At 35.9% G+C, this 15,435-nt stretch overlaps 1 protein-coding gene across 7 annotated transcripts in view; it reads right to left on the bottom strand.

The window, feature by feature from the left end:
* FAT1 (FAT atypical cadherin 1) overlaps window positions 1-15,435 on the bottom strand; it is a 108,158-nt gene that overhangs the window by 43,683 nt on the left and 49,040 nt on the right. For all 7 annotated transcript variants that reach the window (XR_009746968.1, XM_061473751.1, XM_061473762.1 and 4 more), the window contains exons 4-6: window positions 7,086-7,147; window positions 2,364-2,693; window positions 1,618-1,828 (exon numbers count right to left, since the gene is read on the bottom strand). Coding sequence is in view for 6 of the 7 variants with exons in the window: in XM_061473751.1 (XP_061329735.1) it covers window positions 1,618-1,828; window positions 2,364-2,693; window positions 7,086-7,147 (603 nt within the window). In the remaining variant the exon portion in view is untranslated. The remainder of the gene's footprint in view (window positions 1-1,617; window positions 1,829-2,363; window positions 2,694-7,085; window positions 7,148-15,435) is intronic.

The raw sequence follows: 15,435 nt of genomic DNA, 5'->3' as shown, positions 1-15,435 counted from the left end.
TACTGTCATCTCCATGAACCACTCACCTTTTTCTGACAATATCCCTTTCCTAACCTTTCCTTTAATAGTCTACAGGGTTCCTTTCCTTTCTGGTCTACAGATGTTTTGTTTGCTGTTGACTGGATAACCCTCCTTGACTTGGAGCATATGGAACCTTCTCCTTGCTCCTGCTCATTTAAGTCACTTCTATTTTTCTGCTTTTCTACTCCCATATCTATGCATGTGTGTGCTCAAGAGAAGTAAAAGAGCAGCCTCAGTTCCAAAATACCTCTAATGCAGAGAGCTTTTCCCCTATGCAAGTGGAAGAAGGCATCCTGAACTCTTCACTTTGTCTCTACACAGTTGTAAAGATATCTAACCCCTTGGTTTGTCTAAATGCAAACATTTTTTTTCCAACAATGATCTATTCGGACAGGAACTTTTTTTTTTCCAGAATACATTAGATTAATCTAAAAAAGTCCAACCAAACCCCTATGTAAATATTTACTATATTAGCAGTGATTATTGATGTCATCACATGTTGCTCATGCGTGAAGTGTGAATTGAGGAAAGAGTTGTGTCTGTTCTCATGTGTTTTGAAGTTTTCTGAGAACACCCTCAAGTATTGCCATTCATATATTCCTGCCACATGTATTAGTTCTGCAAACTTTGTTTTTAACTGTTGCTGTTCTCAGCATCCTTCAGGAAATACATACCAGCAAAACCAACCTTTAATTAAATTCTTAAGAAATAATTCAAAAAATGCTCTCCCCAATAACACCATAACCATAGCTAAAATTTTCAGTAGTAACCAAGGTGAAAAAGATCCTTCTCTCTCTTGTGAACATGGTGGAAAAATCCCAATGTAATAGGTTTTAAGACCAGATACAGTTCACTGTAAGACACCTCTTCTGATACAAGGCTGTGCTATTCTTCTGGATTCTAAAGCACATAAACACATGGCACAATTTGGTTTTAGTATCAGTTATACAGTGAACACTGCATACTTTTGCTACTCACAGACCTAGTGAATAAGTCTAAAATTTAAAAGTCACCACAGCATGAAAGTAGTCATATTACTGATAAGAATTTCCCTTGCAATGGTACAGGCTCAGCTATGGTATAGTAGTAAGAATATGTACATGCAAAAGTCTTCTGGGGCTAGGAACATTGCAAGCCTTCCTTTTAGTACTGAATCAAGCGACAGTAAACTGAGAAGCAGCCCACAGGATAAGAAATCAATATGAACAGTATAATCTCACTTTAGGTGTACTATCCTGATTTGCAGAAAGCAGGTATTTTATTTCTTTCGCCATCCTACAGTCTATGAGTTTGATTTGATTAATTTCACTGACACAATATTCATAAGTCATTACCAAAACTGCAACACAGCAGATATTCTTCAATGTAATTTTAATCTTTGATATACAGTGGCATTGATAAAATTTGTTATTTTGATTTATAATGAAATAAGGGGAAAAGTATCTACAGATACTAGAAAAGAATCTACAGCTAAAGAATGCCAACACCTTGCATTATTTAGAGGAGAGATTAGGAAACCAAGCTGCTACGAGCCCTCCAGTATCTCAGACCCCATGTGTTTGTTTCTAATAATAAAAGCTCTTAAAGCATCCTTACCCGTTATGTCAAACCAAAGTGGTGTTCCAAGAGGTTCAACAGCTATTACGCCAATCATGTGAGCAACTGGGTCACTTTCCATCACCGTAAAAGAAAAAAATGCTTCCTCAAAGTAAATGGGCTCTGTGGGTGGGACGGGCTTTGGAATCCACTCTATGTGAAGCCGTGTAGTTGATGATTTTTGCGGGCGACCATTATCTACAGCTTTAATCTGAAACAGACACATCTTTTAGGCTACAGGATTGCATAAATCACTATGTTGCATAAATGGAAAAGTAGTAAGACGCTCCAAGCATATTTGCTTGTGTGAGATATGCTCAAAAAGGTTAAGGGTCTCTCAAAGTGCCACTTGCCCTTCATTATCAGAGCAGCAAATGGAGAAAAAGTATGCAGCACCTGACAGCAGCACAAAGTGTTACCATAAATTCACTTTTATTTAACTTTCTTCCTGAAAGAGAGTGAATCTGATTGCTTACGTTCCCTCATCATGTTCATTATCTGTCAGGTTCTGGAAAAGAACACCAGCTTCTTGACTCACTCAGTACAAACATCTGAAATCATCCTTTAACCAAAAAAAAGAAAACAAACAAAAACAAAACAACCCCCAAAACAATACCTCTGGATTTGTTGAAATTTCTTCCTTCAGATACTACAGTCACTCATCTGCCAGCTACTGAATAAGAAGCTATGAAGATACAGATAAAAGAACACTCCACTTATTCATGATATACAAAATTTTGACTCACTGAAAGAATATCATAGTCCCTTGCTGCAGAAAATTTCTTTGAGGAAACCACGCCAGTTTTTGGTTCAATAAAGAATTTGCCATGTTCATCACCGTCTTCTATGCTGTATGAGATCTCTGCATTGGGGCCTTCATCTTTATCTGCAGCAATAACTCGATAGATTGGCTCTCTCCTAGCAGTTCTCTCTCGTTCTGGCTTACCACGCTCTGGAAGACGGATTTTGTAGAACTTTTGCAAGAACTGAGGCTTATTGTCATTCTCATCTAAGACTTTCACAATCACCCGTGCAATTGTTGATTTTGCAGGAATACCATTGTCTGTTACCGTTACCTGTTTTTATTAAAAAGGATATGGTTAGCACTCAGTTCAAACATAGTACTTCCAACAATGTTCTTTTTAAATGAGACTTTCTTAAAACTGCCTACGACAACTGTAAAGTAATGCCTTACTATCAGTTAAAGACCATTGTGTAAAGCTATTTGGTCAATATTTACATAAGGCAGTATAAAAGCTGATTCAGCTACTATCTTAATATCTTGCTGCTTGATGGATGTAGGAAAAGATAGATACATATGAAATCTATTTCTCTATTTTGCAGCACTGTAACTGAAATATTAACAAGTACAGGAACAGCACATGAGTATCTCTGATGTAACAGAGATGTACTACATAAAGATATTACACTTTCAGCATAGTGTTTCCTTGCCACTTTTCAATTTAATAATTTTATTTTACTCTTCAAAAGATGCCATTCATATAAGTTTCAGAATTTGACAGGCCTATGCACTAAAAATCCCCTATGCTTTAAGACATAAAATCACTACCTTGTTTGAAAGAAGCTTAAGAAATAGCTTTTCAAGGAAGACACACAACAATCTATTTCCACGGCCTAAATGAAGTGGGAAATGAAACCAAGTCTGCTCTTCCAGCAATAGTAAAAATAGCAATAGTAAAAATTTCTGCTAAAAAAGCCAGGAAATTAGTATAAACTATTTTACAGTATTTATTCTAGGACTGATCTAATGTATTGGCACGAGTAGTGAACATGAACATAGTAAGAGTTATGTTAATTTGAAGTCAGAAAACAGAGAACAAAATCCTTATGTAATGAAAAAGGATCAAACTGATGGAAAATAGTTCTTTTATAGGACTCTTACCTTTAAACATTAACTTTTACCTATATCATCCTTTATTGGTTAATAAGGGGTTAAATATGAGCATATGTATATTACTTTAGCATCTATTTCAAAGAAGAAAAAGATATGAGGCTTATGTTCCTGCTTCCTGCAAGAGTTCAAGTTACAGAATGAGGCCTATCATTTTCTGTCTGCACCCTGGCATCCATATAAAAGCCAATTATGCACTAGTAACAGTATTGTCCTTCACTTCCTTTTCCTCGCTCTCTCCCTCCCGCCCCCTTTCAAATAATTTTCATTGACTCTATGTACTTCCTTATTATTAAACAGAAACACACAGGGATGTCTCAGGGTCACCTATGCCAGCTCTGCTGTGATTACAGGAAACTGATAAACTGAGATATGCTCATCTAATTCTTCCAGATACTTGTCAAAGATGTAGAGGAATGCAAAATTAAATAATTAAAAAAAAATAATCAAACACCAATTTTTTCTAACAAATTCTATGGGAAAGGTATGTTGCACACTGCAGTTCCATTCTTGTTTTGAGTTTGCAAGGAAGATACAAGTCTTTGTTGTGAGGGAGCTTTGTAGAGATCTCAGTTGCTACAAATACACTGGGAAAACATTATAAGGAAGATACATGGTTGGACTTGATGATCTTAAACGTCTTTTCCAACCTGAATGATTCTATGATTCTAAGACCAGTGCTGCAGATTGTGCTAAACAAAATCAACCCTCCTTAACTCAAACAAAAAGACCCTATACACTGAGATACAGGATATCTCAGTTCCAACAAGGCCACCCCAATCTGGGGGGGAACACATATTTTTTTTCAAGAATATGGATGGTGAATTCCTTCACTAGTTCTTAGAATACCCTGTGAAATCTGATTATCAAAAACCAAAAGGATTAAAGGATAATATGGATACAAAATAATGAAATGAATACTAATGGAAGACTAGAAAATTTACATTGACACGAATGAGAAGATGATCAGTTTTTCCCCTTTCCCATCTAAATAAAATGAAACATGCTATAACTTGAAAGTATGAAGAAAAAGTGTGAGTGATTAGCCACAACAAAACACATGAAATGAACATGAAATGGTAGGATTTCCACATGTATGAATATCTGCTCCCTTTAGTACTTGCAATGGAACATCTCCATTTTGCATTTGGAAAAAAAAAAGCAAACCACCCCAAAACCACAAAACACAACCCAAAAGAGGAAATTCCAAACAGTACAGAATAACTTGTCTGTTAACATAAAATCAGCATTGCCCTGAGTTTGATTTGAATGTAACACCACCTTTGAAGGCATTACTGACATAACAGAATACTCGAAAATGAGAGAATAACATGAAGCTAACCTAAAATAACTGCATCTGAGAAGTGCCAACTGGCACTCAGAAAACAGTTACAAGTTGGGAATAAAAGAAGGGGCACATTAATCACTATTATGTAAGCAGGAGTGCAATCAAGGATCAAATTTAATAGCAAACAAGAAATAAACCGACCAACCCATCTGATCAACATTTCAGTGCTCAATTAATTAGCCAGATGCTCAGCACTTGGCTCATAATCCCACCATCCTGTGCATTTCTAGGTTTTTTAGTTTCAAAGCTCTCAACATAAAACTAACAAATGGGAAAATGGTTACTCTGGGCCATGCTGTCTGTCAGTATTGCTCTGTATTTAAGAGTTCTTCTGTTGTTACTTAGCAGACTTTTATTTAATACTTTAATAACCATCTGGGATTCAAAAAGCAGGAAGAATGAAGAATTAAAAAGGATACCAGCAGGCCATAACCAATATTACAAACTAACAACCAATCAGCTTAATCTGCTATCTTTACAGAGAATGCTGAAACCAGACAGTTTTATGCACCATTGTGTGATAATGTAACATTAAAAGAAACTTTCTGAGTTCCGTACATGTTATCTTGATATAACTTAAGGTTAAATTAGCAGGCATGACTGCTAGCAGACAACTGCCCATAACATTACACTACTAGTATGATCTCTGGTATAAGATTTGGCTCAGAACAAATAGCACACTCCCAACCATTGCCTAGCTGCAGTCTGAGAATTCATGCAATTATGGCACCATTCTCAACCAGCAACTTGGACACAGCCATCCTGTTCCAGGGATAAGGCAAAAGCAGTCAAAGCCATACTGTGCCAGGTGGCTTCAGGGTCAGAGAACTATCTACAGCTCATTTTATTTACTATATAAATCTAACACAAAAGCCAGCACAATATGCATAGGAGTAAAAGTCATGAGATACTCATTTTACAACCAATATACATAGCAGTGGTCAAGAAATAAGATACAAATGACATGAAGTGCTTTGGGAAACTGACACAAGCAGATTTAAGGATGCAATTTAAAAAGAGAATAATATAATGACTTTCAGTTTCCAGGAATAACATGTCTAATGCTAAATCAGATTTGTCACCAATTAACTTTTCTGCTACTACTACTACTAGAAACACACTGCAGAGGAAATTGCATCCAATTGCTACTTAGGTGCGAAGAGTTCTTTCCAGAACTGATATAGAAATGAAAATAATGATAAAAATTTTGTCTAACAGCTGCATTAATCCAGCTTGCAATGCACCAAAGGGATAGAAAAAAGGCCAAGAAGACTGCATTTACACTGGAGTTCTGCAAAGTTGTCCTTTGCACTATCAAGGAATACATTCACTTCCAAGTCCTACTAGAAAACTCTTCTACAGATTTCTCAAGTTTTGAGGAAGTCCAGACTTGCTTCTGTAGCTATACTTAGTTTTGCTGACTCACATTGCAGTTTTTTATCTATCATCCAGGAGGAGAGGCAAAATAAAGATTCCAGATAAATCTTAGCATGTAAGTATCACTGTGAACATTAACTCTTAGATACTTAAATAATACTACAATATTTGTAATTGTGGGTGAAGTACAATGCTGTCACATTGCATGACAACACTTGTTAATGACACAGTTGTCTACACGTTTTTCTTTCATGTTTGACAGAGAATTTCTATTACATAAATTCCAGATGATCAATTAAATGTAACTAAAAAAAAAGAATTAGTTCATGAATTTCATGCTCTTGGACTCTGGACTCTATAATGCATATTTCATGACTCAATACAATCTGTTAGCATTCTCAATGTTAAAAAAAAAAAAAGATCCTGCAGCTCTTTTTCAGAGGTCTATGTTCAGCAAAAGGCAGGCTGAAATGGCCATTCCAATAATTACACAGGAAAATAAATAAAAAAAAGGAATCATACTCCTTATAACAATCACACCTTTGTACTGCTTAAAAGAAAAACCTGGTTTACAGATATAAAAACAAAAAAATTGCCTTCTATCTGTATCTTAATTCTTCTTACAAAAAAGGTCTAACACACAGTTTTTATAAGCTAGGTACTGCAATACATTTTCCATGTTGCAATATAATGAACATAGAAGAAAACTACTTCTGAAATCCAGTTCTCTAAATTCCTCATATAGTGATGAAGTATGGTAAACTTAACCCTTTGTGAAAGAACAATGAACTTACAGACACTATTTTTCAGAGAATTAAAGAAATTATTTACCTCTAATATGTGTTCTCCCTGCTGCTCTCGATCTAGTTTTCTAGATGTAGTTGTAATTAGACCTGTAAATGTAAAAGAATAATTAATCAGATCCTTCAAGAAAATAATATGAATGAAGATTAGGTTAAACCAGTAGTTACTGATATACAAAATCACAATTTCTTCTTAGGTGGTCTCTTCTATTTCTGGAGAAGTTACACTTTCATTAAGGGAAGGGGGGGTGAGAGGTTTGCTTAAGAACCATGAAAATATTCTTTGCAATCTGAAAGCTAAACTGTTGCAGCCCTTAAGACAGATGCAGTTCAATTTTCAACAAATCTGTGCATGTCATGCTTCTAACAGGAATAATGTATGTAATTCTCTCAGAAGTCTTGTTTTCAGCGGGTGTTCATTCTCCTTATTCAGAGGGTGGTCACAGACATTATTTGAATAATTACCAATCTCTTCAGGAGAAATACCTATTTGTATTTTTAGCAACAAGAACAGAAAAAGGATGATGTGAAGAGATGCATCAGTGGTGGTAACCAAAGAAATTTGTGTTTGTTGGCTTGATTTGGCAAAGTTGTGAATGCTCCATCCCTGGGGGGGCTCAAGGCCAGGTTGGAGAGAGCCTTGGGTGACAGGGTTTAGTGTGAGGTGTCCCTCCCCATGGCACAGGGGTTGGAACTATAAGATCTTAAGGTCCTTTCCAACCCTAACTATTCTATGATTCTATGATTCTACGACAAGGAGTCAGTTGCTGTTGGCAACAGCAGACGAGTTTTTAATGCATCATGTTAGATTTTGTTGCAAGAGTCTGATACACCTTTAATGCAAGATTGGGAAGGTGTGATTACTTTTGCTTTAAATAAAGAAATTCAAAGATTATGAAGTGACAAAATAACACTGAAATATAAATACAAAAGGATGTTATTTGAATTAATTCTCCCTAACAGTAGGTTCAAAATTTTACCTATTTAGTTTGATGAAAAATAAACTCAATCAACTCAATTACAGTTGAACGGCTTGCTATGGTATGGCTTAACTGTGCCATGGATGCAGACACAAGAGGTAACTCAAGTTTCTTTGCCGCACAAAAGCCATTAACTTGTTTACAGATACAAGTTGGCCCCACAAACACTACTGTGGTGTTCACGTTACACTGAGCCTGTGCTAGTAAATCCTGAAAGATCTAACTTGGCTTTTCATGGAGCAAACAACAAGATTTGGATTCACGCAGCTTAAGCCACTACTGGCCAAAGCATCCCATATTCTCAAGAATTCAGCATATATAAGATACAGAAGATGATGTAATGTCATGAGACCTTTTATCCAACTATTCCAGATTTTTACAGTGACAAGAAAGCACTGCTATCTCAATCCTTAATTGTCAAACTGAAAAACAGGGAAGCAATTACCCAATTAAGGCCAAATTAGAGATGAAAACAAGGCTACCTACTTCATGTTCCTGTTTCTAACTATACTATAAGCTTTATTAATAAGACCTCTTATAAGTAAAATTAAAATCCACTCTTAAAGTTTTCAAGGTTGATCTGCTTTAGTAAAAAAGCCTTCAATTTTGTCTCACAGCTGATAAAAAACAGAGTGTATAAGTAAGAGCAATAAAGATTTTTAATTTCACCTAAAAGAGAAAGGCCAATGGAAGCAGTATTGTATACCACCAGTGCATAGCTACTCAGTGTTCCTGTCAAAATACAGTTGTAGTCTGCATAAAACAACAGTGTGTACTAAATAGTATGAATAAAACCTATATAAGGCAATATTACAGCTGTCAAATGTTCAAACAACTATTATTCAAGAAATAGTGCAAATAATGGCTGTGCAATTATGGTCAAATCTGCCCTTGTTCTTCCAGCAGTTTGGTTTGCCATTGTATCAAATCCATTATATACCTGATATTCTAGACGTAAAGACTTATTATCTTCTCCTACTTTATCTTTTTATGCTTTTACAGGACATAGAAAATATGTATGTCATTGTTAAGATACAATTTTTGGTATTATAAAGCAATTGTCCCTAGTTACAAAGAAAATGAGAATGAAAATTAAAAAAAAACAACCCAGCCAAACAAAGAAGGCAAAACTGCTTCATTAGTACTTCAATTTAGGAAGGGAGGGGAGAGTGGGGACAAGGAAAAGGAAAAAAAATGATGCAACTCTGAAGTAACCTCGAGGTAATAGCTTCCCATACAGATTAGACAGCTGTGACCAATAACAACTGAAAATATTTATTGTCACATATTCTAAGCAAAGCTTTCTCCTGATTTCCTGACTGAGGTTGGTCAAGCCGTACCTTTTCTTTTCACAGGCTCTATGGGAAAAAGCACAGAACTGTTAATTGGAAGTGAACAAATGGCAGAGATGATATCTTGTCTGCTTCCCTCAAGCAAAGGGACTTGTAGGCGACTTCAAGAAACACAAGCTCTCCTCAGTTTTCTATCAAGAACCTCTGGAGAAAACCAGTACAAGCCCTCCCATGAAGCATTAAACCTGAGAATCATCACAGTTGCAAGGAAAAAGGGTAAATTTCAGGGTAGCCACTAAAGGAGTTGGCTACTGAATAGGTGGGTTGAGGATGAGGAAGGTCTCAAAAAGCACAATAATAATAAAGTAATTCCAGCAGAAATATCTCATTATGCTTGCACTTCTATGAATATTCAATATTCAGTCTATATGCTCTGACAATATTAGATTCTATCTCTCACAGCAGAAGCAAGTAAAGAATTGATAACACATGAGAGCAGGAAGACACCTTTTAAGTTTCCTATCCACTTTTTCCCCAATTAAAAGCCATTAGGACTGGAGCCACCTCTAATAAATGCTAACTAATACTTTGGGAAAAGAAACAAGCAAAAAAATGCTTTTGCTGCAAGCACTCCAGACACTATTCTATCCTGTACCCGCTACTCGACATATTACAATTTATTAAAGGAAATTTAATTCCAGACATATTTTCTTGTTTATGAAGCCGGTCAATACAGCTCAAATGGGTAAGCACAAAAATGCCCAGTAAGAACAAAGATAGATATATATGCTCTGATCTGTTAAAACTTCCAGACTTTTCAACAAAGCACACCACACTGTTAAAACACTTCAGACCAATAACAGAAGGGTTTAGTCTTCACCGTATATATCCTGTATATTCAGCAGAAACTAATGCCAACAAGGGAAATGTAACATTTCTAGATTTAGAATCACATACACATGCATGGCATTCTTTGTATTTAACTCTTTACTGCTAGCCACTTTACTAAGTGAAAACTTAGCTTCAATGAAGTGTTTCACTACAGCTTGACTGTAAAAGGTTTGATTACGGCAGTCACTAAGGTTTTCAATTTTTTCCAAGTTTTTCCTATATTATAAGATGTTTAATGCTGCATTGAGATTTCATCAGTTGTTAAAGAGCTTTCCTGAATTAAGGCCATGGTAATAAGGTCTAATGCTCCTATGCAACATGGTCTTTGTGACTGCCCATTAAAAGGGGTGCAGAAAATCTTTGGACCTAATATAAGTTAGCTCCCATGAACAAGAGCCACTACTACTCTTTCTACTGAAAACAAAAGTTCTTCAATTTCTTAGATTGAACTCCACTCTTTTCTGGAACAGTTTAGAGATGTCTTTGCTGTGCCCCTCCCTCTACACAAATAAATGAATAACCACACTTTTCCACACACCACATCCCCACAGAAGTAACAAGTAAAAGGTAATTTCAATTAATCTCTGAAGAAGTCTGCAACATAATCAGTTCTGATAATCTTATTGTGAAGTGGAGAGAATCTGTTTACTGCTGAACGAGAAAAATGACAGCATGTGAGAAACAACCGGCCTCTATGACAAAGCATTTTCAGTTTTGAAGCAAAACACACAGAGCATCATTTTGCAGTCATATTTTCATATTTTCCTCCTGCCTCCTCTTACCCCGCTCCCTTTCCTTCCTCTCCACAAGACCAACAGGAACAATGAACTCCAGTAATTCACACCACTGACTATTATTCCCCCTGGAAATCAATGCACACTATGGCAAGATGGTTCAAGCACCCTCAGGAAAACAAGAGTTTATAACAAACATTTCTAAGATAATGATGAGCAAATGGTATCTCTAGTGAATTGGTGTAATTTTCCTATTCAATAATGTTTCAAAACTCATGTCATGAGAAACATTTTCATAGCAGCAGCTTAGCAATTTAAAGAGCTTGGATAAACCACAGCTGTTCTGCCTCACTAGCTGCAGAGGTACTATAATGAGCTGAAACTAACTGTAAACATCCATAACAAAACAAAACAAACTCATCAGGTAACAAATACGATTGTATTCTCTCTTCCTTCCTCTTCTGAGTTTACATTCCAGTTATATCTGCTGCCTATTTGAGGCCTACTGAAAAAATCAAATTGTATTCAAACAAAATTTACTTTAGATTTCTATTTTAAACAGTATTAGAACAAACAGACAAAAATGCCACCACAGGATTCAATTACATAAATATAAATTAAAACTGCTACACTCGGAATACAAAATGGCACAAAGGAGCGGACGTTAGCAGGGATTTATCTTATCCCATATAAGCTTTCATCTCAGTGCCCAGTTACATCATGTTACATCTGCATCTGAAAAACAGCACATCAACCACAAATTTCACACAATGCCACCTCTTAAAAAAAACCACCACAGAACATTAGGTGAGCACCGTGTTACAAATGTTAGTATTAATTCCATGCTATTAGCTATCTTTATGGCATGGATGATCTCAGTGATGAAAGAAGTAGCATCAGAAAAAGTGGTCTTTGCAAGGGGACGAGGAAGGCTCAAATTTTTTGTCGTACTGTGTATACATCATGCATTCCCTACTACAAGCATACCTACAAACATTTGTGTTTTCAAAACTGTACACACTTTCCAACTGCACATTCAGCTTGAGATGATGAAGGTTCTGGAGCTCGATAGGAGTTTGGCTGTTAGCCAGGGCTAACCCACCACGATCCAAAAAACTAAAGCAGATGCCAAGTCTACTAAGCTGCCTCCAGTAAGCTTTATTTGTATAATGCAACACTATTTGAATTGTTGTGTATGAAAAGAAAGTTCCTCTGTTCAGTGAGTGCAGTAGCACTGAAGGAAATATGGAAAGCAGCTACAACATTTTTTATCACCAAGTTCAAAAGATAAAAGACATTGGAACTAAATATAAGTGAGGTCACATTTTATTGATAAGATTTTCATCTTCTATGTTGAACACAAACCATAACCAGTCAGCAGAAATGTTTTCTCTGGATGGCATTCGTGCAACTCAATCAGTTTAAAGCTTTAATCAGTTTGCTTACAATGTATTATTATTTAGGCTCTCATTTCACCCACTTCAACCTCAAAAAAGCCAAATTTCTAATGAATGTCAGAAATAATTACCTTGGCATTTTCTTTACAAGGTCCTAATATATAAATCAGTGTAAGAGTTGAAGGAACTATGGATTTTAAATTCACGTGTGGCTGTAATAATCTAGTTTGACAACTGCATAACATGACCCTAAAGCACAGGGCAAATTACCACTCACGTCCTGTAAGCTGAAGACCAATTATGTCTCTTCAAGTGATAAAAACGCTGTCGCGCCGCAAGGCAGGATTTCCTACTTATCATCCTCACTTAAGAAATAGTGTATTATATCCAATTCAAGACAGCTTTCCCTGTAGACAGAGGAATATATCTTTTGTCTGAGACTAAGTCCACTAGAATTAGCAGTTCCCTGCTCAAGAAAGTACTTCCTGTGAGCAAGCCATGTCTTAGACATCCCTGATAACAAAGTGTCAAGTCTACTGTTGGGAAGATCTCTTATGACATTGTTTTAAACTGCTTTCAGTATCTCCAAAATAAAGACAAAATGACTGATAAGCACAGTAATCCATGATTGTTTCATCACTGACACAGGAAGATGACTATTTTTTTAGTCATCTTTCAATTCATTTCAAGTTCACTATGATTTTTACCTCACTTACTTTACAAACAATGACCATCTGAAAAGGCCCTTGTTTGCTTTCTAAGGATACTCAGATTAAGCTTTTTGGCAAGACTATAGTCAAATCTTGTCTTCTGTGTAAGCCAAGACAAAGCTTCACAACTGAAGCAAATAAACAGGTTATTAAAAACAGATCAATGAAAAGTAATAGCAGGGGGATTTAAGAACAGGTTTCAGCTTTGCAGCTGACAAAATATAAATTCTATGTCTTACAGTCATGTATAGGTGACGGTTATAAGCTAGACAGTGTGCCACCGTAATATATTGCCATGAAGGCAGGCTGCTGAATTAAAAACCAAACAAGATCATAGTCCTAACCAGCTATCATACTGGAGACAGTATATTATAAGGGAACTAACCAACTTTGGTTTATAAAGTCCTAAAGGTATTTCCTTAGCAATTTGACTTGCTTTTCATTCCTAAACTCTTACTTGCGCTAAGCTCTTCTATAGCTTTCAATAAAACCAGCAACAGAACTGTCACCAGCAATTTTGAAGTGCTGAAAATATGATTATAAACATATACTCCCCGAAGACATTGCAGGATGCTTTACAAGCACATTAAACTGCTGCAACTGCCTCTTCTGTTCAAACAAAACATTTAAAAGCAATAATTTCCATTCTTTCAATAAAGACTGCAAAAATGGTACCACATTTCAAGAGAAACTGAAAGTCCAGGTTCTTTTCTCCATCCACTAGCTAAAGAGTTATGCTGTTGTTTGCTTGCTCTCTTGGGCCTCGTGAATCTTACCTTTTTTTGCTATACAGCTGTTTAGGTAGAACAATGATCACTTCTGCCTAACACAGCTTACAGCCTGTGGCTTAGCAGGCTTTTTTAGGCAGTTTAAATCCACTTTAGGGGCTAAAGGAGTAGTTTTTGCTTCACATATGAACTTTCTGATCAGGATATTTTACAAAAAAAATAGTTACAACACCTTATAAATAGATAGTTTTAGAAAAATCTTAAAGAGAGACATACTTCAGTACATTGCACTGAAATCAGCGTTCATTTTCTGTTAAGTATATAGCATGATTGCCCTCAACTAGTGCAGTCTTTCACAGTTTTTGTGCCTTTCCCCTTCAATTCCCATCTGCAGCAATTCAGTCAAAAGTCAGGACACTCCCACAACATACAGGCACCTAGGTAAACTCCAAATTGAATGGTCTAAAACACTTTATAGAACTGTACTTGCTCTTCAGACCACCGTTTTATTAGAGACACATCTTTATTCATGTTTCAAATGCTGATGCACATCCTCTGGATTTCATTCACAAAAACACTTTTGGCACATTTATCCCAGTGAATAAATGTCCTGCCCTTTGAATGATATGAAAAGTAAAGTAATAACCGAGATCTCAGTCGCACCCAGGTCAGGCCTGCATCAAACAAGGGATAACTGGTCTAGTCCATAGGGGTGGGCTTGTGCCAGCACATCGGAAGTACTGAATTTATTGAAATATGGTAATATCAGTGTTTATGAGTTTGTTACTTGTTGCCAAAACAGACTGTAAGCTTTGTATATAAGGTTAAAAAGTAAGTTACTTAACCCTGCTATATTACACCATGAATCACCACGTTAGTCAGTAACCAGGCAATTTAACTATTCAATCCTACCAGTAAAAAATGAAAGCGCAAGGTGCGTATGTGAAGTTAAGTGTCACTTCCCTGAACTATTTTAATAGCTACAAAGACCTGAAATTCGCTTATCAGAGTACTCATTAACCATTTTAGTGATTACAAGCAGGGAGCAAAGACAAGCAACCTACCAAAGATTATTAATATATGGTATGAGGAGGAAAAACTCTTTACACAAACAACTAATTATCCAATCCAATAAACACTGTAGAGCTTCAATTTCAACTAGATTTCAAATGACATATGAAATCTGTGCTTAGTGATCACACAATTATATGAAAACTGCTCAAATATAAAAGTAAATATTGTACTTTTGAATACTCTAATGAGTCATGTAGCACATTATTTTCAGCCTATATTAAGACAGTGATAAAACTGCTTCTGCCATAATTCTTTTACAAGTTGAACTATTTGGGGAATAATGAAAATAAATATGTAAATAATCACACATCCCTAAATAGCTATACTAGAAAAATAAACCAAAGCCTAAAATCCTACATTCTGAATGCTTCAAAGCACTTAGGATGTGTCCATTCTCATTGTCAAGCATATCCTTTTGGTAGTTTGTTTCTCTTATACATAACAAGATAAAAACCAGAACTGTAAGTCATAAGTAGTGTAAGATGAAAATACAAAAAAATAGCACTTAATACATAATTAAAAAATAGTTAAAAATTTTGAATGGAAAATAAAACAATAAAATGCAAGTGCGA

This window comes from Pezoporus flaviventris, unplaced genomic scaffold (assembly GCF_033815535.1).
Source record: "Pezoporus flaviventris isolate CSIRO_AGI_PZ_B2104156 unplaced genomic scaffold, CSIRO_AGI_Pfla_v1 ptg000002l, whole genome shotgun sequence".
Lineage (NCBI taxonomy): Eukaryota > Metazoa > Chordata > Aves > Psittaciformes > Psittacidae > Pezoporus > Pezoporus flaviventris.
The sequence above is the reverse complement of the archived record's forward strand: the minus strand, read 5'-3'. Positions and strand labels throughout refer to the sequence as shown.